We start from the raw sequence: 27,954 nt of genomic DNA, 5'->3' as shown, positions 1-27,954 counted from the left end.
TTTTCCATAATATTTTAATAAAGCCACATATCATATAAAAATAACGTGTTTTGGGAGGTGGCGGTAAAAAAACCCCTCTAGCGGCGTGGACGCGCATTGCGCGCTAACCGCACAGCAGGAGGGAGGAGAAAAGATGGCGGCGCGAGTGCTGCACGCGCTGGGAAGCGGCCTGAGACCCGCGCTTGAACCGCGGCTCTGTGTCAGGTGAAACTCACACAATCTCATCATTACACGCCGTTAAACATGAATCTATTTTCATAAATCATCTGTAAGGCGTCGCTTTTAACAGATCACTCATAAATGCATTCTTTATGCGTTTAAAGGATGGGTGTTTACATACTAAATGTCTTTATTGCGTTTCATACTCACTCAGCAGTAATATATAATGTGTTACTGTGAACAACTTTAATGACTAATGTTGTTTCTATACCGTTAGTCAAAGTGTTTGAGGTGTGTTGAGCTGAAGGTCATCAGCAGTTGTACAGTCTGGTCATCATTCAGCTGATTTATGAGTGTTTACAACTGATGTCCTGCAGTGACCGAGCTGAACGACACACTGACATGATTGTCGTCGTTGTGTTTGAAGCTATGTGTTTATTGTGCTGCAGTAGATAAATACACCTCTCATCTGTATATTGATCTGGTTTCAAGCTTTCTGTAAAAGGGTGCAATTTTACGGTGCAATTCTACACAAGACATGCAGGGAAAAATCTCATGATTTATTATCAGTAGGCTATAGCGCAGCACATGTCTCAGGTAAATTGTGAGCACGTTTAGCCAATAAATTTGTCTCCTTTTTTACAGTGTAGTAATAGACAACATCTGTATATCACAGCTAGCTAACAAATTTTTGTTTGTTAGTTTTTGGTTTTCATAACGATATTTTCCAAGGTTTGATTTTTGGTTAGCCACGAAATTATTCTAAGGTTGGGGGACGTTAACTATTTTCCCACCAGCGTTTTTTTTTCTTTTTAAGTTGCCAGCCAGCGCCAGCATTTTTTATGATTTTCACAAAAGTTTAATGCCTTCCAGAAAATGTTGTTCTTTATATATAAACATACAATATATAAAATAAAATAAAATAAAAGGGCCCGGTTGCATAAACCTTAAGTTTTTCCCTTAAAGGTATAGTGGAAGATTTTCCCGAAATTTTGAAAAGAACCGCCCGTCCACTTAAAAAAGAAAATTGCACATGCGCAACACTCTACCTGCTACAGAGAGGGAACGCCTATTAAACGCGTGCACGAGAGAGAGCATGCAGGAGCCTAGTTCTTCTCTTCGCTCAGTTAACAAGTTGCTCTCCGCATGTTTACAGTGTCTGCGCAGTTCATGCCAGGGCAAGCATCGCTAATCATAGCTTACATTAACTTTTACTAGCAGTGATTTTAAACGGATTTCTCCAAATAGCATGTCAAACTTTACCTGTCGAGTAGAAACTTCGCGTGGGAAGCCTAACCTGTGCGTTTAGCGCACACCAGCGTGTGAAATATTCTCCCAAAAGCACGTACGACAGCCTTGCGTCAAAATATCATCAGAATGATTGACAACTGGGATGACCAATAGTCTTGATGATCCACCGGAAAAATGTAATCTTGCGCTATACCTTTAAGTATGACACTTAAGGGGTAAATTTACCCTTACCTAAGATAATAATTTAAGGGTGTTGCATACAGTATAATCCCTAAAACGGTTCTCTTACTGTGGGTTCACACCAGAAGCGAGTTCAACGATTTGTACGAGTAGATTACATACAAAGTCAATGCAAAGACGTGATCAGACGCGTCCTCGCGTGGGGTGATGCGAATGACGCGATATGGGCAGTGCATTTGCTGCGAAAACACACGGTATTCACCTCATACGCGTTCTCGGCCAAGTTGAAAATATTCAACTCAATCGAAAAATTTGCATGACACAAAGTTAAATCCTGCGAGTAACCTAAAGCGAGTAACGCGATGCTCTGCGTTTGGTGTGTACAGCATTAGGTAAGGGTAATTGTTAAGTGTTTCATGACATTGACGTAGGTTTGCTGTTATAATATAATATTTGCCATGGAGATGCAACAGAAAAACATAAGGGTGAATTTAAGGGAAAATTAAGGTTCTTTATGCAACCGGGCCCCCCTGACCCTCTCTGTTTTCAAACAACAACAAAAAAAAATTATCTTGCCTTTATTTGTTCCCTTTTTATCACCTCTTAAATATGGGTAGGTTTCTTCAAAAATAAAACATTTTGAGCAAAAAATAACAAAACATGGTTTGCCCTAAGGGAATACATTTCGCAATGGAGTTTTTTTAGCACTTTGTTCGAACATCAATTCAGCGACTGACCACAAACCCTATCCCCCGGACGTAATTTTTTTAAAGCTTTCACCAGTCCACAGTGTCAAAAAGGTTGAGGACCCCTGATGTACAGGGTAATAATGATTAAACGTCTTTCTGATTTTAGGAGTGCATCTACAATCAAGTCTCTTTTTGTACGAAAGGTGGATCCCAGAAAAGATGCACATTCTCATCTGCTCGCTAAGAAAGAAGACAACAACCTCTACAAAATTCAATGTATGTTTTTATCCAGCCCACTGTTAAATCTTAATATCTCGCTGAATCAAGTTTAAAATGACTTCCAGAAAATGTTCTTCTTTAAATATACAAACATTCAAATTAAAGTACAGACCCTCTGCTTTCAAACAAAAAACCCATTTCGTCATATCTTCATTTGTTTTCTTTTATCACATCTCAAATATGGGTAGGTTTCTTCAAAAATAAAAGATTTTGAGTAAAAAGCTGAGATAATTAAATTTTTTTGTGAAGGACTTTTGATAGAGATCAGATTCAGAGTGATGATTCAAATATACACAGAGTTTGAACTGTTTGCCCTAAGGGAATACTTCCAGGTTTTATAAGATGGGTAAGAGCACCATCTGGTGGATAATAGCAGAAATACGGATTGCCGGAAAAACTGGCATTGGCAGGAATACGTTTTCTCTTAATTGACAAGTTAACTCATCAATGGCAGGGAAAGAGTTAATGTTCAGATGGATTAGGTGTAAATGTACAGATACTTCACAATATAGTGTTTTCAGCAATTTTCTAGGGGTCACTCACCTGGGTTACGTTTCCCAAAGGTATCGTTAGCCAACTATGGTCACGAGTTCTGCATTAAAGCATAGTTCAATAATTCGGCTGTTCCCAGAATTGTCTGGGTTCCGTATGTAACACTCGTTCCCTGAAGGAAGGGAATGGAGAACGATTGGGAACTTGCTTAGAGGGACCAATTCACTTTGAGTGTATCTAAAAGAGCCAATGGATGTTAGCTTGCAGTATTTGCATCTGTTAACGCTGCCCGCCGTGCGTGTATAAATAGGCAGCAGGTGGACTGCATTATTGCTTTTTCACTGAGGACCGAGCCTAATACCCGACAGTCTCAGCAGTGATACATACAATAGTGGCGACGTGCCGTCGAAGTGATCGACTGAAAAGGAACCTCTTGGTCGCTTGGTCAATGACTAACGTATTTGGAAGCCTAACAAATTGCCATGGAGCCTGTCCTTTCCAGTGCCCTGCATTAGCCTCCCACCCCTTGTTTTTAGGGTAGGTGGGACAGGGCTTTATGCAAAGGAGGCCGGTCACTGCTTGTTCCTAAACAAACTACTTGAGTAACTTTAGGAAGCACACCCGTTGCGGCGGTAGCGAAGGAGAGGTTTCTTAGGTGGCGATTACAATATGGATTACCCGCAGAGGGTTCTCCTGCATATCGAGGTCTCTAAATGGTGGAGGGGGATAGCACAGTGCTGATAGGGCATTTCTGGAGGTCTTCTTCGCCAGAATAACACCACTTGCTGAACGGGGTCCACTTCAAGGCGTAAGCTTGTCTCGGAGACGTTCCTGTGCCGAAGTGATTGTGTGCACTGGGGTAAGCCACTTTAGAACCTCTGTACAGTGCCATATGGTGCCCTGTCCCTGAGAAGGTTCTTCCTCAGGAAAATTTGCAATGAAGGGGCTGTCTCGAGTTCTGGGAACCACGTCTTATTGCACCCTATCCTCCCTGACTTACTGGGGGACAAGGGGCCAGCTGTGCACCAGTGCCTCCGTGCCGAGTGTTCCCTCGATCAGGGAGTAACATCGCTGGCAAAATGAAAGGTGTCTAGAGTAGTAAACAGGTTTAACTAAGTCACTGAATCATTTTTTACCTAAGTCACTTGAATCAAGTTTCAGTTAAAGAAATTGTTAATTAAAACTCTGTCAACATTGAAATTTTAGATGTTTGTTTTCTTCAATCTCTTAGTGAAAAGGGCTTATTAGAGATGATATTTGTAAGAAAAAAGTGTGTATTGACAGAATCTGTTATGTGTCAATTTGGATAAGTTGATTTGTATTAAAGTGTCAGCTAAATGATTTAGACTGTCCTCCAAAAAATTACAACCTCAAAAGTCATTTGTGCAAGGACCTTATTACGACGTAAAGTGAGGTATTAAGGGATTAGTGTCCTTTAGCGGCAGTAGCTTATAAATACAATGTGTTGTTACATTTTAAGTTTTTTGCCTTATACATCTGATTAGACACATACAATTTTATGAATTTGTAAATGTAGAAACGGTTTCATAAAAATGTAAAGATATTTTGGAGCATCTAACCCCACCCTCACCCTTACCCTAAACCCAGCCACTTCTCAACCATATAAAACACAACACAACACACAAGTAAAAGTAGAGTCAGGTATTTATTGCATAAAACAGTATAAAAGTATTACAAACCATTCGCGTTGGAAACCTTGAGAACTGAAGCAATACGATTACTATATATGAAGAACGCACTCAGATCTCATTCAAACATAAACCAGAATGACGTAGTCGGTCACAAGAGCCAATAGAGCTTCACATTCTTAGCTGACGTAATGATGCGATTGGTCAAGAGACATACGAAAGCCAATGCCTTTTCACAATCATAGATGACGTAGCATCGCGGCAGTTTTTGAATCAGTGTATGTCCGGATCTGATATTTACAGTGGATTGTCATCACTTTTTCATCCTTTCTTCAAATAAATTGATTGTTTGACCTCGGTACACTTGGTATATTTTAAGTACATTTTTAAAGAGTTGTGACTGTTTTGTATGCTGTGTTTATATCATATAATAAATAAATGGGTATGTTATTTGCCCTAAATGCCTGAATATGTGTAATATGTAATAAAATACAATTAATCCTGTTGATTTAAATTGAAAATGTTTTCCCTGTACATGTCATCGTAGCAAAATTATACCCCAAAATATAATTTAAAACCCTAATATATTAAGTTTCACCTGCTGCCGGTAGATGCGCTAATTTAGTGAATGCATTTATTGGTCGTATTTGGTGAAATGATTGTTAGACCTCAGGTTGGACTGATAAGGGAGTAAAAGTAAAAAAGTAAAATTGTAAATCTGTTGTCATTTTGAATAACCCATAAATGTTTTTTTTTACAGTTCACAATGTCAAGCCTGAGTGCCTTGATGATTATAACAAACTCTGGTAAGAACAATGTTAGCGCTGTACAGTTATGTCGCTGAAACATCACACTGCTTGATTTCTACAGACTGAACAATGCATCAACGATTGTTGCTAATCGTTAAGATCCAAAAAATGACAATAAATGTATCAGAAAGTAATTTATATGACTTGTTTACATCAAATCATTTATTGTCTGGATCGGTACCATCCAGCACAACTAGTTAACCTTGCTTGGGCTTGGTTTGCTTTACTAAAGATTGTCAGGTACTACGTACCATACCCAGTGGCAAAGCCCCCAAAAGTGTAATGAGTTGATATGTGCTGCGTACTTGCAAGGAAAAGCTCCATATGTAGACAACAACGCTCTAAAAATTTTATCATTCATTAGCTAAAGTAGGCTAATGCTATCCCGCTATACTACAATCATATAAATGACTATGAACAATAGCGTCTGCTTAATGAAAGTGTGTAGTTGCTTTGGTTTGGATAGTGTGAGTGCGCCCTAAAAGTGATAGTTTGCCTGCCCAGAAACTACACCAGATTTATTCACCCTCGAGCCATCTGAGATACATAAGACATCATCTTTCAGACAAACCCCCTTTTTAGTTATTTTAGAAAATGTAAGCTTTATAACTTGGGAAAACAGGGTTTACTTTCTTCAAGTTCAAAGAATTTGCATCCATCCTTTAAAAAGTAGGGATGCACCGATACCACTTTTTTGGAGTACGAGTATGAGTACTTGCATTTCAGTACTTGCCGATACCGATACCGAGTACTTAATAAAAAAAACATGATTTAAATTTACAGGTAACAGCTTTAGTCATATAATTTATCAAAAATACAAAGGACTTGTTTTCCAGTTTGTTGTAAACTCTGCCTCTTTTTAGGCAGAGGCATTAACCCCTTACACGCCGCTCAAACATAGACATTTCTCAGACCGTGGTATCGATTCCAGGTATCGGGGGACTTTTAACGAGTACGAGTACTTTAGAAAATGTGGTATCGAGGCCGATACCAGTATCGGTATCGGTGCATCCCTATTAAAAAGTAATCTACATTGATCTAAGGGGATAAATAAACCCATACTGAGGGTAATCGATGCAATTTTGTAAGAGAAATATCCATATTTCAACATCTACCTCTTCTTTTTTTAATCACTGCACAAAAAAGTTGTTTTTAAGCAACTGAAAAAAGCACAAATGTCAGTGCAGGTCAAACTTCCCAAGGGCTCCAAAACACTATTAGACCTTGGATATTTCGAGCTTCTGTTAGAGGTTATCGAAATCCTCCTCCATTTTCTTTAAATTCCTCGTTTTAACTTGTGACTGCCATTGTTGTTTTGCTCTGTGCCTCTGCATTCATCATATGTCACTACAAACGTCCACTATGCTGATACTTTATCCTGAATGCAGACGAGACTGAGATTGTGGCGTAACAAGAAGCTAGTTATTGTAACTAACATTTTTAAATATGAATATTTCTATGACAAAATCACATGGATTACTCTCAGAAGGCCTTTATTTATCCTCCTGAGCCGTTAGGATTATTTTTGTGAAGGATGGATGCACATTCTTTGTTCTTAAAGGAGGTAGACCCCATATTCATACAATATAAAAAATTTGATATCTAGGATATCTGAATGTGTATTTGTATGAAAAATGATGGACATATGTAACTCGGATGGCTTGAGATTGAGTAAATCATGAGGGTAATTATACATTTTGGGCGAACTATCCCTTTAAAGGGCTTTATTCTGTAGTCTGATGCTGGTTGAAAAATGACTTCTGCTGTGTTTGCTTATACAGTGAGGAGGTTTTGCCATCCATTCACGCTGATCCTAATTATTCCTGTGAACTAGTGGGCACTTGGAACACATGGTACGGTGAACAGGATCAAGCAGGTGAGCACAGATAACAGATAGATTAGGCTTGTTGCGATAGTCGGTATAACTGGTGATACCAGGGGTTCAGCCTCTCACCGATTAGATCACTTGCCAACCGCGTCACCGTCTTTTTTAATAATTAAATCATTTAGTTTCATTAGAGAGAGCAAACACTAACAACTGAATGTGTGAATTGAGCGGAGCTGAACGATTCATAAGGGATTTTACGCAGTGTATGCAAGTGCTGCATTTCAACAGTTGCCTCTAATTCAAAAGTGAAATTAAAATGCGCACACCTGCATGCGCATTTATAACCCGCTGATTAACCAGTGGGAAAATTCTGTCACTGCAACAACCTTAAGATTGATGTATATTTACTGGTGGGGTTTGATAAAATAATGAATGAATCTTTAGTGTCACTGAATGCCAACAGTAGTACAAAACATTGTAAGGAGCTCTTAAAGACCCCAAAATAACAATTTGCAGTGTAAAAACATCATTAATACATGAATAATGATTCAGTGTTCTTAACAATGTTCCCAAATTGTAAACATTATAATGAATGAGCAGTATATTGTAGTTGAAAACAAATCTAACCAATGGTGGAGCAGCAGAATACTGCTATAAAGTGATATCTTGTGATAACAACAGTATTGCACTTGTGTTCATGAATTGGTGTACAATATGCGTTAGCAGATAGTGAGGATGGTTAGTTACATTGTAAGTTCAAGCTTTATTTAGAGCGGCCACAGCTACTCTGTTTGTGTAAGAGGAGATGTCTTTGTATTGTCTATCTGGTGGTAGCGGTTTAGAGAGATGATAGCCTGTGTGTGTGGAGTCTTTTAGTTTTAAAATCATAACTACAAATCACATTAGCAACAAACCCATTAAAGAGAGCTTATGTCAACCCTACTGAAAATTCAGCCAAGACCAGCATAAGCTGGTAGATGGTTTAAGCTGGTCCTACCAGTCTGGCAAAGCAAGTGGGTCAGCTGGTCTGCCCTGACCAGCTTAAAAAGTGACCAAAACACAACTAGACCAGCTTGCTACACCAGCATAACCAGCTAAAACCAAGCTGGGAGACCAGCTAAAATTAACTCTCCATCATATGCTGGTCTTACCTTGATTTTTGAGTAGGGAAAACAACTTTAGCACCTCTTGCTCATACATACTTTGAGTGATATAAACAAACCCCTTAACTGCAGTATTATTTGGACACTTTCTCTGTAGTGCATAAATGCATTAAAGGGGTGCTGACATGTGTTTTGTATTATTTTATTAAGTTCTCTGAGATTTACGTATAATGTTACTAACGTTTTTGCAGAAAAAATAACAAATTTAACCCTTTTTTCACCCTGTTTTTCATGCTCTGATTAAAAGTTAATGGCTTAAAAAAACTTGCATTAAAATGGATATATGAGACTAAAGACAAGAACATCACACTTTTTATCAAGCAATAAATTCAGCTGGCCTGACATTTTGACGAGAGGATAAACTGTCCTTTAGGTTGAGCATTGCATACTGTATCATAATTCATTTTGATTGTGTGTGTGTTCATTAGTACATCTATGGAGATACAGAGGAGGATATCCAGCCCTGACTGATGTCATGAACAAACTCAAGAAGAACAAGGTGTGTTTGCACTAGGGCTGTAACGATTAATCGTGCAAATGCGCGTTTTCTCAATCAATAAATTTTAATGAATTACGGTGAAATCCCGGCTCATCCCAAAGCCAGGGGGCGCTCTCGTGCAGAAACTCCCTTTGTGCCACAGAAGACGTAGCATTACAAACGCTATTCCAGGAAATGTCTGCAGGAATATTTATGTCACTGTTTTTCAGATTGTTTCAGGTATTTTCATGATATTTTGAATGATTTTGTTTAACGTTGCTTTTTTAAATGCATGTTATAAACGACTCCGACTCATAATGATTTTAGATTGATAAGGCTCCGATTATGTGTTTCATGCACAACTTGTGTGTTGGCTCTGTGATCAAAGTCCTTTTCAATTTAAAACACTATGAGTTTGAGTTGTTTATAACGTCCATTTAAAAAAGAAAAACTCGTCAAACACAATCATTCAAAATATTCTTTATTATCATGAAAATAACTGAAACAATTTGTAAAACAGCGATGTAAAATGCCTCTAGACATTTCCTGGAATAGTGTTTGTAATGCTTCTTCTGCACAAGGAATGCTACTTTGCGGCACAAGTAGCGTTTCTGCACGAGAGCGCCCTCTGGCTTTTGGATGTGGCGGCATTTCACCGTAATTCATTAAAATTCATTCATAGAGAAAATGCTCGTTTGCATGATCTATCATCACAGCCCTATTTATTTTGTGTAGCTTTTCTTCACTCGGTGTCAAGTTTGTGGACATTATCTTGACAGTTTTGTAAAGTGAGGGATTGATGTCACTTTCAGAGGTTAATCGCTGTCAAATAGTGGAGAAACTACGCCACATATTTAAGACATTTAAATACGTGCATGTACAGTTAAAATCCAACACTGGTAAGATTTTCCCTTATATGCGACGTGCGGGACAAAGGTTCAAAGTGCTGTGTGGTACAACACCCTAAGGAACAAAAACCAAACAATACCTGTGTTCACCAAAGCGTTTTTCCTGAGGCCAGCTGGTGAAGTGATGAGCGTTTTGCATTGTGAGCTCTGCCATTTTCATCTTCACCAAGAGTTGAAAAACAATCAAATTTGAGGAAAAATGAGCTCATCAATGTCACTTTTCTCTCAGCCGTCCAATCACAGTGGAGAAATGGGCGGCACAGATAGCACACTGAGCAACCAGCGCATAATTGATAAACAAAACGGTTGTATCATAGCCCAGAGTTGGCATTTTTAGAAGAGCATCTTCCATTTCAGCCGCGTTTGGTGGACACAGGGCCAAACCAGCCCTGTCACTAAAGTCACTATGAAGTAACAGGACTGTGGCTTGATGGTCTGTTCATACCAACACAAGGGCTGTTTAGTCTTTGTATATTAGTACTCAGACATCCAATCGGTACGCATAATGCGATAGTCACATTAACTTTTCTGTTTAGCTAATTGCTCCAATTCCTGTTGCCATGGTAACTTAGTGGTGCTCTTCATAGATGTTGGTAGTGTAGTTTACCCCAGAAATGTGTTCGTCTAAGAACTTAAAAATCACACCCGTGACTTGTGCGACAGAAGCATGGCTGTTTATTTCTCTGTGGAGCAAATGGGAGTGATATATGTAAATATATGATGTGTGATTGCTGCCCTGTGTTTTCAGGAGTTTTTGGAGTACAGAGAGAAACGGGGGAAGATGTTGCTGTCACGTCGAAACCAACTGCTGCTGGAGTTCAGTTTCTGGAATGAGCCGGTGCCCAGAGAAGGGCCAAACATCTATGAACTCAGGACATATCAACTCCGGGTGTGTAGCTTCTCAACTTTCATCATACAGACACTGTTGAATGCAACCAATTTATAGTTTTGTTTTGCAGAAAGTATATATACGTTGATCAGGGTTGATATGGGCATTATTTAAATTTGATTCAATTAAATTTTATTTATATAGCTCTTTTCACATTGCTCTTGACGTCATGCAGCATAACTTTGACATTTGGGCAGGCAACCTTAGAGAGCTAAAGCGTCTGTAACATTGTTATCTATAGTGGCTGAACAGTAATTTAGAATCAGAACCTTTAAAATCAGAATGTTTAGACCTTACAAACCTTACTATTTTAACATTGTGGACAGCTGCTATAAGTGTTGTATAAGGATTTTGTGTTTAACTCATTCACCGCCATTGATGAGTTATCTTGTCAATTATGAGTTAATATTTAACTAATAAATATGCCTTTCTGGACGAATTTCAAAGTGAAAGTGTAATACCGCTTTATCCACTAGATGGCGCCAAACCGCCAATTTATCAAAAACGGAAGTTAAAAAGATTTGATGATTTATTTGAACTGCCTTTATGTTTGATAGTCATTCTGAGTCTGATCTCTAACATAAATTCCTTTACAAAAACAAATTTTTTTAACCTTTTTGCTCAAAATGTTGTATTTTTGAAGAGAAATATCCATATTTCAGTGGTCAAATTAAGTGGAAAAAGTAAATATATAATGAAACGTTTTTTCCCCATTTTGTTTGTTTGTTTGTTGTTTGTTTGAAAGCAGAGAGTGTGTTCTTTAATTTGATATAATTTGTATGTTTATATATTTATAGAAGATAATTTTTCCTGCAAGGAATTTTGTGAAACTTTTGTTAAAATCACAAAAATGCAGGTGGGCAACTTTTCTCAAAAAGGCTGGCGGTGAATGAGTTAATAGTAACCCTTAAATGACATGAAAGACTTTAAAATGTGATAAATAACTGGGCTGATATAGGCTACGTAAGAATTTTCAGTATACACATTATCCCACACGTTACAATTGGGATTGTACATAAAACAAATATTACACTTTTCCATAAAAATAAAACATAATAATAATAATAATTATTATTATTATTTCAAGTGCCAAGTAAAGACACCTCATTTAGATATTTTTATGTTGCAGTAAATTTGCAATTAAAGGGACACTTCACCCATTTGCATTGAAGGCATTCCATGCGGTTTTTGACGTTTTTGTCAAACAGCGACCCCTAGAGTCACTGGGGAAAACTTGCAACTGTCGTAATTTCGCACCCCCACTCTGTACGTACCTGTAAGGATAGTGTTGGGCGTGAATATGCAGAGATGGACTCTGGAGATAATGACCAGGGAATGTTTCACAATTTCATACAAATATTAGGCTACTGCATGTCTACTAAACTACTGATGATAGTAATAGGATAATATGAAGTTTATGCCAAGTGTAGAATAGGCATATAATAATAAAGTAGCCTACCGCGTTTGCTGGCTTATTACGTTTTAACAAGATTGCAGCTTAATCACAAGTAAACAGTCTATAGTCTAACGTTATGTCTACTGTATAATTTCATTTGTTATTTAATTGTAAACATTACAAAATGCATTGACAAAGTTAATTGTAATGTATACATGGGTTTCACTCATGTGACTTTTTACGTTATGCCGCCATCTTGAGGACCTACCGAGTACCAGTAGGCTACTGACAAGCATTGGCTGGCTTGCTACGATTTACGGATTTCTTATCTTTTACTGTCTATGATTCTTATGGATACGGGAAATGGCTACGAAAGACAACATGTCGCACCTCGACTGTCATGAAAAGAAACGCGACTTTAAAAAATATACCTTGGTTTGGGTGTGATGCCTACTCAATCGCAGATAAGTTCTTCCAGCTGCTGTTTGCTGCTACCGAACTACCACTATTTTACAACACTAAGGCGGCGCGTCACAACATGAAACTTTGCTCGAAGTATCACCTGGATCTCTACTCATGAACGCAAACATTGAGAACATTGTTTGTGTACACAGAGTTTAATAAAAAGAAAGTTTTGTACAACTGATTTTGGCTGTTATGGTGTCTGCTCGTCATCCCTGCCAGACGGAAATAATCGATTTCTGAATGCGAATGAATGAATCTCATATGAGGCTCCTTTTTCAACTAGAAGGTCAATATTGTTTATCACTTGCGACAAAACAACAAATTATCTGTGCATTTATATGGAACTATGCTTTAGGAGCTATCCATCTTTACCCTCCTCCCTCCTTACGTTCCATTCGCAGATCGATACATCTAGACTGGGAAGATGGCGGCGAGCGGAAGCCAAATCAACCAAAGTCAGTTGTTCAAAACCTTCTTTTTAGTAAACTCTGTGTTCACAAACAATGTTCTCAATGCTCGAGTTCACGTGTAGAGACACAGGCGATACTTCGAGCAAAATATCATGTTTTGTCGAGCCTTCTAAGTGTTGTAAAAATAGCGATTTTGATGCTCACAACATATTGAAGGCATAGCTTCTAGTTCTTTTGCGACCACTTCAGGTCCTCAAAATGGCGGAAGACAAGAGAGTGACGCCAGCTGAAACCCATGTATACGTTGCATTATTTCATAACATTGGCCATTATTCGTTGGCCATAAGAAATCGAAATTAGACAAATGACTACGTACACATCACAACACAACACTTGAGTTTAGATGGCAAAAAAAAAAAAAACATGTAAGAGAAACGAGTGTTTGTTAGCAAGTCTGCTAAATGCTCTTATGATCGTAAGTTAGCTAGACCCATGTTGAAGTTATTTTACTGGTCTAATTATCAACACTGGATGAATGAACAGCAAAAAATACGCAAGCAAGCGCAACCACATACAACATAGACCGCAAACAAATTTACAAATAAGAGATTTACTTACTTGTCCATCAACAAGATCGCCAGATCCGCATCTCTCTTGCATCCAGTGCTGTGTATTAGCTCACGCCAACGAGTAAAAACCTGACCGCGTGGGACTCTTGTCCGGTTCCTAACTCGGTCAGATTCTCTTTTTCGCTTTCTACTCTCTTCCGAACGGGTTTTCTTAGCTGTTTCCCTCATCGAGCATCACGTCTCAAATGCGCGCGTGCAGTTGTTGTTATAGGCTTGTTTGACTTCATGCAGCGCTGCAGGAACCGACAGCCGGATGACGTCAAAATGCCGTCTCGGATCATTCTCGCGGTACTTTTACGTCATCCGACTGCCGGTTCTTGCAGCGCTGCACGAAGTCGAACAAGCCTAACGTGTGTGACGTCGTTGCCGTAAAGCAAGTCGTGATTCTCGCGAGATTTGTCAGGGGCGGTTCTCTCAAGCTTGCATTGCTGGTTTTGGTAGCGGCGTCCTCCCCGAGCTTCAACAGGAGGATGATTCGCCATACTATGACTTCGTTTACCATCGAAATGACTTTGAAGCTGTTATATTAAGGTAAATTAACTGCATAGTGTGTCTTTAAGCTTTGTATAGTTAGAACCCCAGATATGTTTTTGAATGGTCATGCATCATTTTCTCAGTTGCCGCTAAGACAGGAGAAATACAGATTTCAGTGTTGCACTTCCTTCTTTCAATGATGTAAAAATCATCATTTTGCATCATTGAAAAAAGGAAGTCCAATATCTTTGTTGAGGGAGTGAGATTACATACACCCCTTTTCTCGGTCAAACTCAAAAAGAACAAGGTGTGTTTGCACTAGGGGTGTAACGATTAATCGTGCAAATGCGCCTTTTCTCAATTAATGAATTTTAATGAATTACGGTGAAATCCTGGCACATCCCAAAGCCAGGGGAGTTTCTTGTGCAAAAACTTCCTTTGTGCCACAGAAGAAGTAGCATTACAAACGCTATTCCAGGAAATGTCTACAGGAATATTTATATTGTTGTTCTTCAGATTGTTTCATTGCTTTTTTAAATGCACGTTATAAACGACTAAGACTCATAATGATTTTAGATTGATAAGGACTTCCTACTGACCACATGCCATAGTACATGCACAAGCTGTGCATGAGACACAAAATCGCAGCCTTGTGATTCAGAATCGATTTCAGACAGGCATTTTTAATAGGACACACAATTAATCGTTACAGGCCTAGAAGTAACACTTATCTACTATGTCTCATCACCCCGGTAGGCAGGTAGCCTGCTGACTTGAATAACCATCTAGAAAACTTATGCTTGGCATTTTAAGTTTGTATTTAATGTCAGACGTTCTGGCTCCCAGTTTATATTTGACTATGGTGGCTGGTGCCTCTATTTACACGTTCCTGAGAATAGAATCACCTATAACCAGGATGCTTGTAACAGGTGTTTCAGACAGTGTACTGCGAAGCAGGGAGAACCTGTTTAAGATTAAAACAGGAGCAGCATGACAAGCACACATAGGCTGTTTACACTTGGCATTAACATGCATTTTCATCGATCGGATCACAAGTGGACGACGTTAATGCCAGGTGTAAAGGGTGTTCAAAACGTTTTGAGCTCGTCCACTTTCGAACACTTTCAACCACATTCAGAGGTAGTCGAAAACCCTTTTGATCGAATTGCTTTTGTAGTGTAAACGCACATGTGGTTGAATGTGTTCGAACAGCCACACGCGACCGCCTTCTCTCCACCCATTTATCTAATCTGAGGTATTAAACACAATGTTTTAAATCTTTTCTGACTTCTGGCGCAAACAAACGATGAAAATCGCTATTTTAAGCCTTTCATTGATCAAACTAAAGCGACTGATCTCTGCAGTTTCGTTTTGAAAGCATGTGAAAGTTGCGCGATCCTATTTCATCAATTGCTCTGAAAATTCAGAGAAAGCTCGAACATACACACGTACAAAACACTGTGCAGCATGTTTACTTAAACACAAGCAGCGGACTCTGACATCATATAAGTTTGCGTCCATATAAACTCATCATTACTCCCGCTCGCGTTCAAATGAGAGACTCGTCCACCGTCTCAAAGTCCACTTGTGATCCGATTGACGAAAAAACACATCTTAATACCAAGTGTAAACAGCCCCATACTGCGCGTGTTTGTAAGCCGTCATTGACAAGCAGAACATAAACCCTGCGCGTGCTGTTTGCTGTGACATGATGTTTTTAATGATAGACAGCACAAACCATTTGATATTTGAAATAAAACTTACCTCTGATTTAAGCAGATCTCACTTGACTCTGTCTTCTATGTGACGCAACAGTCAGCACTCCGCATGATCATTTCAAATCTGTTTACAAGACGAATGCTCTAGTTATGTTAAGTGTAAAGTTTACATTGCATTGTAAAAATGTTTAAATGATCTTGATACGTGCTAAATTCATAATGAGAACGCATTAACACAAACTTTATAATATATAACACTATAAACAATAATAAATGTCATTTTATAAACAAACTATTATACTATCTTGACATGCACATTATCTGGTTTATGTTGGTCTAGTTTAATTCAGAGGACTCATTGGTTTGGTGTATTCATTTTCATTGTAAGCCTTTAAAAAGTAATTATTTTACATGCACTTTTGTAATATTTACAGCCTATGTTCTCTAATATCTTTTAGAAACATTAAAAATCATTCCACAGAATTCCGCAGATTTTTCCAAATATTTCACAGATGAAGCAAAAAGTAGAAAAACAGAGAATTTAAAATAAACAGATCCCCAAACTCCAAACTTAGATTACACATTAGCAGAAGTAAGCCGGACTTTATGAACAATAACTTCACAGTAAAGGTCACTGTGTAACTTATTGATGGAAATTTCAAGTTAAAATGGTTTCTTTATTTACTAAACACGTGTTTATGTGTGTTGTGTTTATTTTTTGATAATCCAGTAGAATGGAAGGTACTTTATCCTGATTAATTTATCTTTTTTTTTGGAAATTCATAGATGCAAACTAAAAATTATGATTGTTAATTTCTAATCTATAGCTCTCTGCAAAGAGATCTTCAATATGATGTAACACTTCAAAGTTAAAAGAAAGACTTTGAAATTACATGATATAGCCCACATGAAGACAACTGTATCATTTATTTACCGGGTATAAGAAAATCAGTTGATAACCTTTGGATGGTATTTACATTTATGTTTTTTTTTTTTTTGAGATTAGATTACTGAGAAATTTATTGTTTTTGTTTGTTTGTTCTCCATAGCCTGGAACCATGATCGAGTGGGGAAATTACTGGTAAGACAACAGCTCTAAAAATGATAAAAACTAAATTAGTTTTACGCTGCATTGGTTATTTTTGCAGGGTTCATAATTCTATAAACTGACATTTCATTGCCTTTTACAGATTGTAGTTGCTGAATTGTGAGAACGTGATGGTAACGCTTTGGATTTAAGCATTAAAAATATATGAAAAAAAAATAAATAAAGACAAATAAACTAGGGTGACCATACGTGCCATTCTTCCCGGACGCATCCCGTCCAGGATTTCGGTGGGTCTTCCGGAAGTTGTATTTGCTGACCGCATACGCCATTCAGTTAAAAATATAAGATATACAATCGTAGTTTCATTCTTACCTTAAAATGTAATGGTTGCTTTTCTCTAATAATAATAATAATAATAATCCTCTATGACGTATGCGGTCGACAAATACGACTTCCAGAAGACAAACACAAAATCCTGGACGGGATGCAACTAGGAAGAATGGCACGTATGGTCACCCTAAATAAACATACAGTGGGCCCCAAAAGTATGTGACATTAAGGTACACATAAAAATATTGAATTATTACAATACAAAATTATTTATTGTCAAGACGGCACAAGCCTGTTTATATGCAAAACATTTGAAATTTAGATTTGAAATGATATTATGTTTTTTTCTGGTTGGTAAAAGTTAGTAGATCATGTCTATGTTTAATCTTATGATCTACACCTGTTGTCCTTCTGCTATGACACCCATGTTAATATTTTTAAAAGTGTAAAAAGTGACTTTATATTGAAAACTGCAAGAGATTTGTCCGACCTTCAGTTTCAATTCACTGTGATTTATTCCTATCAACATTTGAACAAATGAATTGTGGGTTCAGAAGGACACGTGAGGGTGATTTAAATGTAATACTTTTCTTTATTTTGGGTTTACGTATCTTAACATGTCTAAATACAGTTTGGGCCACTGTACAAACAGATTTGATGTTTTAGCTGTGCCTGACTTAATTTGATAATTTGGTGAAGACTGGGGTATGATATCTACAAACAGCAGGGATCCTCGTCTTAAAGATTCTGCATGTTTCTTAAAATAAGGTTGATTTGCACGTCTTGAAAATACAGAAAACACAAAAAAATTCAAAAGGAATACTAAGTGGTGAACTCTGAGGTGTTGTCTGTCGACAGGGCTCGGGCCATTGAGTTTCGTCAGCATAATCAGGAAGCTGTTGGAGGTTTCTTCTCTCAGATTGGTGATCTCTACATGGTGCATCACCTTTGGGGTGGGTAAACACACAACTACACTACTACAAACAACTTCTACAGTTAACCAACTAATAGGCTTTACTGTAGAATTTCTACATTACTGTTTTTTTTTTTACTTTTCACTGTGCACACATGATGACCTCCTATATCTGAGCTGATTATATGTCTTACTTCTTTCATTTAGCATACAAAGACCTGCAGTCCAGAGAGGAAACCAGAAATGCAGCGTGGAAACACGAGGGATGGGATGAGATTGTATATTACACAGGTGTGTTGCAGACACGCTCTTAAATACTGAAAACTAGCCAACTGCACAGAGTAAAATGCAGTTAATCATATACATGCTTAGTTCATAAAAATGGTATTCAATTCAAAATCAATTCTCAATTTTAATCACATTTTGATTGCATAGATCTGTTGCATAGATTATGGGTAGGTAAAGAAATGAACTTTTTTGTTTGTCTTCCAGTTCCACTGATTCAGCATATGGAGTCAAGAATTATGATCCCATTGAAGAGCTCACCTCTGAAGTAACCTGACAGAAACTAGCTGCTGCTGTTTGATTCATCAACATCCAAAGATCAATGACGGTTCTCTTCATTTTCAAAAGTCTTTATTAATTTTCAATCTTCCCACTGATTGTTTTCCTATTACTGCAGTTATGAATTAAATTTAAGGTTATGGCATGGCATTCATGATGTGATTTGAATAAATGGATCTATGGAAAAGCTTTCTTGCCAGTTAAGGACACAGTGATTAAATAGTAAAAATAAAATGTTTGTCTATTGGTAATGCAATGAAAATGAACAGCTTGATATTAGTTATTTTAATATCAGTGAATGGCCTTAGAAATGATTTGGGTGTATGGTTTTAAGATTAACTCTTGTGTCTTAATGAAACGTTTGCTAATGTTTTGAAAAGCACTTTAAAGAAAGTCTTAGGAGACTCTAAATGCTCACCAATACTCATAATAAGCAGTTTCAAAGCATGTTGTGGACTATATAACGCCTTTGGTTATTTTAATATTGAAAGTAGTTCACATTGAAATTGAATTTGCTCACCTTACAGATAATGTTACACGAGTTATTGCTTCCACTTAAATGAATGCTTTTCTGTGTGAAAACATGCGTGCGTTTCTGTCAGTGTTTTTTTTTGTATAAATAATAGTCTTTGTGTAAATTAGATTTTGGAGAGGAATGATTGATATGCCAATAAAATCAGTAAATTAGCTCAAACGTGATTGTTTTTATTTTTTCGAAAGTTAGCAGAGACTTTTTAGCAATAATTTCCAGATATCACAGGGAGCCAAATACTTTTATATCAACGAATCATACAACAACAACATCTTCGACATATTTTATATATAAGGCAGGGGTTTTAAACATTTTAGGACATGTGCCCATCCCATGCTTGTGCACCCCCCCCCCCACCCACACACACATACATACTGTACACATATAGTCACCTCCATAAATATTGTAACAGAGGCACAATTTGTGTTATTTTGGCTGTTTACCGAAATGTATTCCAGTTAAGGATATTTGCATTCAGATTGGCTTAAGGGTTTAGGAATTACATGCGTTTAATATGTAACTCCCTCCCCTTTTTAAGAGCTTAACAGTAATGGCACAGTTGACTTAAAACTGTTTTATGGAGTTCATTTTAAGTGTGCCATTTGCATTTGGAAGCTGTGGCTGTGAACCCACATCATATGGTGCAGGGAGGTATCCACACAAGTGATAGAGACCATATATATATATATGTTTGAAAAACACCACAAATCCATCAGTCAGACAGGAGGAAAATTAGTAGATGCCAAATCAACAATTTGTTACATCCTGACTAAAAAATAACACACTGGTGAGCTCAGCAACATACAAATCCTGTATGCTATAGGATAACAGTGGTGGATGATGGCATTATCATCTCCATGATAAAGAAGAAACATTTACAATGTCCAGAGAAGTGAAAGAATCATCTGAATGCTTCTGTCTTCTGTTACATCACCAAAAAACACCAGCGAAGTTACTCAAAAAAAGTAATTACTATTACTTGTTACATCTTCAATCATGTATTAATAATTACTGTACAAATTACGTTCTTCAAAAAGTATTTAATTACTTATTACTAATAACTTTGTGAATCCTACATATAAAATGATACACAGAACGGCTTGAATAAATCATATAAAAGTACATACGTTATTCTGGTCACACTTTTTAAGGTCCAATTCTCCCTATTTACTAACTATTAACTATGTTTGCCTCAATATACTTCTAATTTCTGCTTATTAATACTTAGTAAAGTAGTTAAATGTAAGTATTAGTAGAAATTGAGTAGGGTTAATAACGTAGAATAAGGTTTTGCAGAATCGTGCATTAATATGTGCTTCTTGAGTATTAATAAACAGCCAATATCTCAGTAATATTAATGCTTATAACTAACCAGTTAATAGTGAGAACTGCAAACTACACTAAAGTGTTACCATTAATCTAATTAACTCACCAAAGTATTTAATGTGAGAAGGATATATATAAAAAGCATGCATTTTAACCTAGACTTCTATTAAATGTTAAATCAACTATAGCATTATATATAATTGATCTACAGTACGTACACAGTATTTAGTTTAATTACATCAGTAGTTACTGTTATTAAAGGGGACAGAGAATGAAAAACCATTTTTACCTTGTCTTTGTTGAATAATGGTAGTCTACCCGCATTCACAAACATACAAAAAGTGCTAGACATGCTAAACATCTCAGTCTCATAGAAATTCCTCTTTTAGAAATGTCAGCCAGAAAACAGCCCAATCTGAAAAACTGATGCTTATGACATCACAGGCAACTAACTGCCCCTCCACTTTAAAATAATTGGCTACATTTTTGAGTGGCAGCAAAGTCAGCCAATCAGTAATGAGATTGCAAGTTAAGCCAGTAGGGGGAGCCATATAGGTGCAAAACCACTTGTTTAAAATCACCCACCCTAATAGAGCTATCTGAGAGAGGTTTTTAGGAAGCTTCTAAGGCATTACAGACACAAAAAAAATATTTTTGTCTAGATGTCACATCACAGAACAAGGATAAATACCCCGTTCAATCATTCTATGTCACCTTTAAATTACTGGAAAAATGAGTAATCCCTTATTTTTTTAAGGAAAAGCAATTTAATTACAGTAATACTTAACTTACACCCAACACTGCTTAGAAAACCATGCATGGAATCAATCACACACTATTTTACTGAAGATGTTGTCTGCTCATATCATGATATGATCGTAGCCTTCTCCATCATTTTTCTCCATTATTCTTATTAATCTTAATTTTACAGGTTTTTAAAACTCAAGAATACAACCCGATTTTTAAAAATATATTTTTATAGTTATGGTTATGATGTGAACGGCCCTTAAGAGTATTAATGACCTGTTTTGTGTGTTAATGGCTTAATTAAAGGGGACATATCATAAAAATCTGACTTTTTCCATGTTTAAGTGCTATTGGGTCCCCAGTGCTTCTACCAACCTAGGTAATGTGATAAAGATCAACCCAGTAACGTTTAGTTTTGGTAAACCATTCTCTGCAAGCATGTGTAAAAATAGGTCATTGAAATTTGTCTCCCCTTGTGATGTCAAAAGGGGATAATACCGCCCCTTAGTCTGCACTATCCAACCACGGCACTGCCATTAGTGCAGAGATCAGCTCATTTGCATTTATAAGGGCACACCCAAAAACGGCACATTTTTGCTCACACCTAAAAGTTATAATAAATGATCTATATGATATTTTGAGCTAGAACTTTACATATGTACTCTGGGACACCAAAGATTTATCTTACATCTTAAAAAAAGGTCTTCTAAAATGTCCCCTTTAAGATAATTAATTTATTTTCTTAAAAGCATATTTTTAGGAAAAACCTTTGCAATTATTTAGCATAAAGTGTGAAATTTTAGGATCGCCATCATCAGGTGGCTCCATATTTAGGTGTTTCGAGTGCTTGGAAACAGTGAATCATTGGTTCAATTGATTCGAAGCTTCTAAGCTTCGTTTCTCCCATCACTATTCTGAACAGAGCATAAGGCGAGGCTAGACAGTGGGCTGGACTGAGACAGACACTTCAGACAGACACTGCAGCAAGCCAATAAAACAACGACATCTGAACCCGTCATGAGTGAGTTGACCAATGAGAGCGCGCGAGGGGCGGACTGAGCGCGTGAGCTGGAGCTTTCTGGAAGTTCTTGTCTTCCGTTATCCGCGTGCAGCTCTTGTCCGGTGTTTGAGGTGCAGCAGCAACGGGATGTCGGCGGTAAAATCTCTAAACCCGAAGGCGGAGGTGGCGCGAGCTCACGCGGCTCTGGCGGTAAATATCAGCGCGGCGCGTGGTCTGCAGGATGTGTTGAAGAGTAATCTCGGACCCAAAGGAACCATGAAGATGTGAGTGAGACGCCATGCGGCCGCCGGTGCTTTGTGCTAATGTGCTAACAGACGATAAGCGCAAATACACGTGCGACACAACCCTAAATCACATGTTACACGTTATAATCACATATTAACATTTAACGCATTATAGTGAATCAGTTCAATAAAACTTAGTGTTTTAGGGCTCGTATTTGACATTAGCATTATTAGCTAGCAGCAAATCATTATTATAGTAAACTTGCGGATTCTTGATAAATTAACGTTTTCCCTGTTATTAAATGTGCTGTGGTGGTTAAATAACTACTATATTATGTTTTATTAGTGAGAGTTTATGTTTGACGATTATTTGAAATGGATCTCTATTGAATGGCTTCGCTAAATGCGATGTCACGGTTGCTGATGATTGTAATGTTTTCTTCGCAGGCTTGTTTCTGGTGCTGGAGATATCAAGCTGACTAAAGATGGCAATGTTCTTCTGCATGAGATGGTGAGAGGTTTGCATTCACCGCTCAAACCTAAAGCCCATATATGGCATTTGTGATTTGGTAAGATAGATGAATACTATGTTCTTGTGGCACATAATGTGGATATGAAAGTAACACTAATGGTCATGTTATCTTTGCATTACAGTCCATTTTGATGTAAAATCTGATTATTTAAGCCGTGTACTGTGTATTTTGCAGCAAATCCAGCACCCCACGGCTTCACTGATTGCCAAGGTGGCCACGGCCCAGGATGACATCACAGGCGATGGCACGACGTCCAATGTGCTCATCATAGGAGAGCTTCTCAAGCAGGCCGACCTTTACGTTTCCGAGGTAAATGTGCACCTGTATTAGTGATGTCCCGATCACGTTTTTTTTTTTTGCTCCTGATCAGAGTCATTTCAAGATTTGTTAATGAGAGTCAAGTTCACACCAATGTTTGTTTGCTCTATGAAGGGTCTTCACCCTAGGGTAATAGCAGAGGGATTTGAGGCTGCTAAGGACAAAGCCCTCGAAGTGCTGGAGGAGGTCAAGGTCACAAAGGAGATGGACAGAGAGACGCTCATCCATGTAGCCAGGACCTCCCTCAGAACCAAGGTCCACGCAGAGCTGGCTGATTTGCTCACGGAGGTGAGAGATGATCCTTTGATCTACAGTGTTTTTGTTATTTGACCGGGGTGCCACGCCCACCCGTAAGATCTCATTGTTGTAAAAATCACAGCCAATGAGAATCTATTCATACTGTCACTTTCAGTTTAATGCTTATATGAACAATTCAGACAGTACAACAATCAAGTTCATTCACTATGTCTATTTATTTGTCTATTGAGTAATAAAAACTTGTTTGGTGGCATTAAACCTCAGAATTAAAAATAATTTTACTGAAATCATTTGATGTGTAGATGAGAAATGATCTAAAGTAAGTTGCCATTTATTTTGTCGAAATAATGTTTGACAGAAAATGTGATTTTCTTTTTCTTAAGGCTGTGGTGGATGCTGTGCTTGCCATCAGGAAACCCAATGAGTCCATCGATCTGTACATGGTGGAAATCATGGAGATGAGACACAAAACAGACAGTGATACACAGTGAGATGATTGAATGTTTTCCTCTTTTTACTGCGCTGTGAAGAAATCTGCATTTGACCGTAATCATTGATCACAGGACACATCCAGAAAAAAAAAAAAAACATAAGTTAGTAGTGCTTTTATACAACAGCAGATGTTAGGTTAAAGTTTGTTTTTTGATGTTCAGGCTGATCAGAGGTCTGGTGTTGGATCATGGAGCCAGACATCCTGACATGAAGAAGAGGGTGGAGGACGCTTACATCCTTACCTGCAATGTATCCCTTGAATATGAAAAAACGTAGGCTTTCTTCCTTAGATATTTTTTATCTTAAGATTTACTTTAGGTCTTATTACAAACTTGGTTATTTTCATAGTTTCATAATGAATGTGCAACATATTTCACTTCCTCTCTTCTCTTGACTATTTGAGCTATTATGCATGGACTGTAATGCAGCAAAAAATATATAAGAGCTATAGTAATAAACTTGAAGTGATTGCTGGGTATTTCTGATTGAGGAGTATAAATCTGAAACTTTTTGTTGTTTTCTCATAGAGAGGTCAACTCTGGATTCTTCTATAAGAGTGCAGATGAAAGAGACAAACTGGTGAAGGCTGAGAGGAAGTTCATTGAAGATCGTGTGGTGAAGATCATTGAGCTCAAGAACAAAGTTTGTGCGGATAACAAAAAGGGCTTTGTGCTCATTAACCAAAAGGTAAGAGATTTTTTTTTAAAAGGTTATATCAGTTACATGAAATTGAAACGTGAGGTTTTTTAGCCAGTATATGAAAGAACAATAATAACATTCTTATCTGGTATTTGGCTTGCTTTATTTACTGATTGCTAGAGTTTCTTTGCTGCCACTTCAATAAAAAAAAGTAATAAAGCAAAAAAAGAAATAAACAGCAAAAAAGAAATAAACGCCAAAAAAAGAAATAAACAGCAAAAAAGAGAATAAAAGCAAAAAAAGCAAAAAAGAAATTAAAATTGAAAGCCAATTAGTGAAGCATCCCAAGCATGTATGTTGAATTATTCACCTGATGGGATTTAGCAAGTGTGAAAATGTTAATCCAGGTAGCAACAGCAATTTGCACCAAAACTATTTTTTTTATTTAGGCTGCTTAAAATTATAAGTTTTTCTTTAAATAAAATGAACACACAAATTAAACTGAAAGATTATTATCTACACTTATCTGAAACTTTCAGAAGCGGAATTCATTTAGTTCATGCAGCTTTATTAAGGTTTATTGTTTATTCGGTAGTCCCTGAATAATCCACACAATTATTGTTGTTTTAATGTGATAAATGCAGTTGTAGATGTTTTACAAAATACATAACAAATGTTTGCATCAAAGAAATGTGAAATATTTTCATATTAAAATGTTTAATCTGTGACAGGGTATCGATCCGTTCTCTTTGGACGCTTTGGCTAAAGAGGGTATAGTTGCACTGCGCCGGGCCAAGAGGAGGAACATGGAGAGGTGAGGCCTGGAGATTCTCCTCCACTTACTGGCATGGCCGAATTCTGTTTTACTCTGTCAGTGGTAAACTCAGTCAGACACCATGCAACATCATCTGCACCTCTCATGTCATTCAATGATGGCATTAAACCATTGCCATTGTTTATAAATGAGAGCTGCCACACAGATTCAAGAAAGCTACTAGCTGTTAAAACGGTCATATCATTAGAAATCAAATGTGCCTTGTCTTTTGAATGCAAATCTTTCTCTCTGGTCTAAAAGGAGTTTTGATGCTCTTAAAAAAGGCTCTTGAACCTCCATAACTGTAAAGATTTGCAGTTGTTTTACTAACCTATGTTTTTACAGGTTTAAGTGAAGTGTAACTTGTTATCTTTGCTTTAGATTGACACTGGCATGTGGTGGTATAGCCATGAACTCTGTGGATGATCTTACACCTGAATGTCTGGGAAACGCTGGACTTGTATACGAGCACACACTGGTGAGGACTGAACTTTCACACTTTCTATATGTATCCCTTGAAAGTGTTTGAATGTTAGTTCACATTCGCTCGTCTCTGTTTTTTCCGTCAGGGAGAGGAGAAATACACGTTCATCGAGGACTGCAGTAATCCTCGTTCGGTGACACTGCTGGTTAAAGGGCCCAACAAACACACGCTGACACAGATTAAAGATGCTGTGAGAGACGGACTCAGGGCGGTCAAAAACGCCATTGAAGATGGTTCAGTTGTGCCCGGCGCCGGTGCGTTCGAGGTGGCCGTAGCTGACGCTCTAGTCAAACACAAGCCGAAGGTTAAGGGTCGAGCCCAGCTGGGTGTTCAGGCGTTTGCTGATGCACTCCTAGTCATCCCTAAGGTATTGTCATATACAAGACCAAAGAATCTAAAATCTGTTGCAATGTATGCAGAATTTAAATCTGTAAACTATTTAATTTTCTTTAAAGGTTCTGGCTCAGAATTCAGGTTACGACCCACAAGAGACACTTGTGAAGCTTCAAAGTGAATTTAAAGAGTCTGGACAAGTGGTGGGCGTCGACCTGAGCACAGGCACGTGACCCTAATACACACACACACACACACACACACACACTTGGGATGTAACAATGATTAAATAATTGTCTCATTGTGATTGTTTGACCTCATCGTGATTATTTCAATCAATGATTGCATTTCTCTCCAAAAAACACAAGGGGGAGCTGCAGCGCCTGTATAAATGTGACAGTATCTAATGATGCTACTTGACTGACAGTGTAATTTGATACATTGCAAAGCCATTTAATACAAAGGAAAAACCGCATTTAAAGAAATGCTACGAATGCTTGATAAGCAGTATGAATGAACAAAATTTAAAATGAAATTTCCAAAACAGCAATTTCTAATTTAGTGATTTGTTTTTCAGTTTTTGAAAAGATATATTCATTAAATAATTACTTTTAAATAAGTGTTATGTGTATTAATATTTACTGCCAGGTAAACCTTGGAAAAGATTTAATTTAAATAATCACAACAATGTGTGTAAATTATTTCATGAACAAACAAAAAATCTATGAGAATTAAACGTCGGAGCCCTAAAATGGGCAATTAATCGTCATGCAAGTAATGTGCAGTGTAAAATGAACAACATCTATATAGCTGAAAACATCTGTGTGGTTCTCTAATGTTGTTGTACCTCATGTCTACAGGAGAGCCGATGGTGGCAGCAGAGGCAGGTGTGTGGGACAACTACAGTGTGAAAAAACAGCTGCTTCACTCATGGTGAGTCTGAAGATTGTTTATAATTCACCGTAGTCTTACTCAGTCTATAGTGCATGCAGTCAGAAACCATACACGTGATCGTCTCATCACGCCAGTGATCGTGAGTTTATCGTCACTGATATTCATCAGCAGGTTTAACAGGACTCTACTGAAATAAGGGTCAGGCTTTAACTTGTTCTGTTTCCCTTTCTTATTTACTACACAGCACTGTAATCGCCAGTAACATCCTTCTGGTAGACGAGATCATGAGGGCCGGGATGTCTTCACTCAAAGGTTAATGTAGATCGACATGAAGAGGTCAAGAGAACCAGAAGAAGCTGTGCAGACGTCCTGTCCAGCCTGTCATCCCTCATCACCCGTCTTATGTCTGTTTTTATGACATCTCCCCTCCAGTCGATTGGTTTATTTATGAGATTTTGTTAAAGCAGCACTGAATTGTAATACCCACTTTGCTTTGTATCCATTAAACATTTTGGTTCAGTTATTCGTTTGAATTGTTTGTGAAAACTCATATCAAAGATTCCAGAATAATGGACTGAATAAATGTAATACTGTCTTCATAAAGGGTTATGGATAGGG

The 27,954-nt window shown here is 37.6% G+C and overlaps 2 protein-coding genes and 1 non-coding gene across 3 annotated transcripts; all 3 read left to right on the top strand.

The window, feature by feature from the left end:
- The first annotated feature begins 81 nt into the window (after positions 1–81).
- LOC135776714 (protein NipSnap homolog 2-like) lies at positions 82–19,409 on the top strand. Its single transcript, XM_065287585.1, has 10 exons — positions 82–204; positions 2,446–2,555; positions 5,460–5,505; positions 7,290–7,384; positions 8,928–8,998; positions 10,634–10,774; positions 16,916–16,947; positions 18,103–18,197; positions 18,365–18,448; positions 18,650–19,409. Exons 1-10 carry the CDS (start codon positions 134–136, stop codon positions 18,712–18,714), a joined length of 810 nt encoding a protein of 269 aa, XP_065143657.1. The 5' UTR covers positions 82–133; the 3' UTR covers positions 18,715–19,409.
- Positions 19,410–22,396: 2,987 nt separating this feature from the next.
- On the top strand, positions 22,397–27,859 carry cct6a (chaperonin containing TCP1, subunit 6A (zeta 1)). Its single transcript, XM_065287595.1, has 13 exons — positions 22,397–22,610; positions 23,019–23,082; positions 23,279–23,413; positions 23,537–23,710; positions 24,064–24,167; positions 24,334–24,444; positions 24,700–24,859; positions 25,543–25,625; positions 26,007–26,103; positions 26,195–26,476; positions 26,565–26,667; positions 27,303–27,375; positions 27,581–27,859. The coding sequence occupies exons 1-13, from the start codon at positions 22,474–22,476 to the stop codon at positions 27,651–27,653; spliced, it is 1,596 nt and encodes a 531-aa protein (XP_065143667.1). The 5' UTR covers positions 22,397–22,473; the 3' UTR covers positions 27,654–27,859.
- Positions 25,657–25,791, top strand: LOC135777019 (small nucleolar RNA SNORA15). Its single transcript, XR_010544292.1, has one exon. It is a non-coding gene; the product is annotated as a small nucleolar RNA SNORA15 (small nucleolar RNA).
- Positions 27,860–27,954: the final 95 nt, after the last annotated feature.

The sequence above is a fragment of the Paramisgurnus dabryanus genome, chromosome 18 (assembly GCF_030506205.2).
Source record: "Paramisgurnus dabryanus chromosome 18, PD_genome_1.1, whole genome shotgun sequence".
Classification (NCBI taxonomy): domain Eukaryota; kingdom Metazoa; phylum Chordata; class Actinopteri; order Cypriniformes; family Cobitidae; genus Paramisgurnus; species Paramisgurnus dabryanus.
This window is presented reverse-complemented; position numbering and strand designations above follow the sequence as displayed.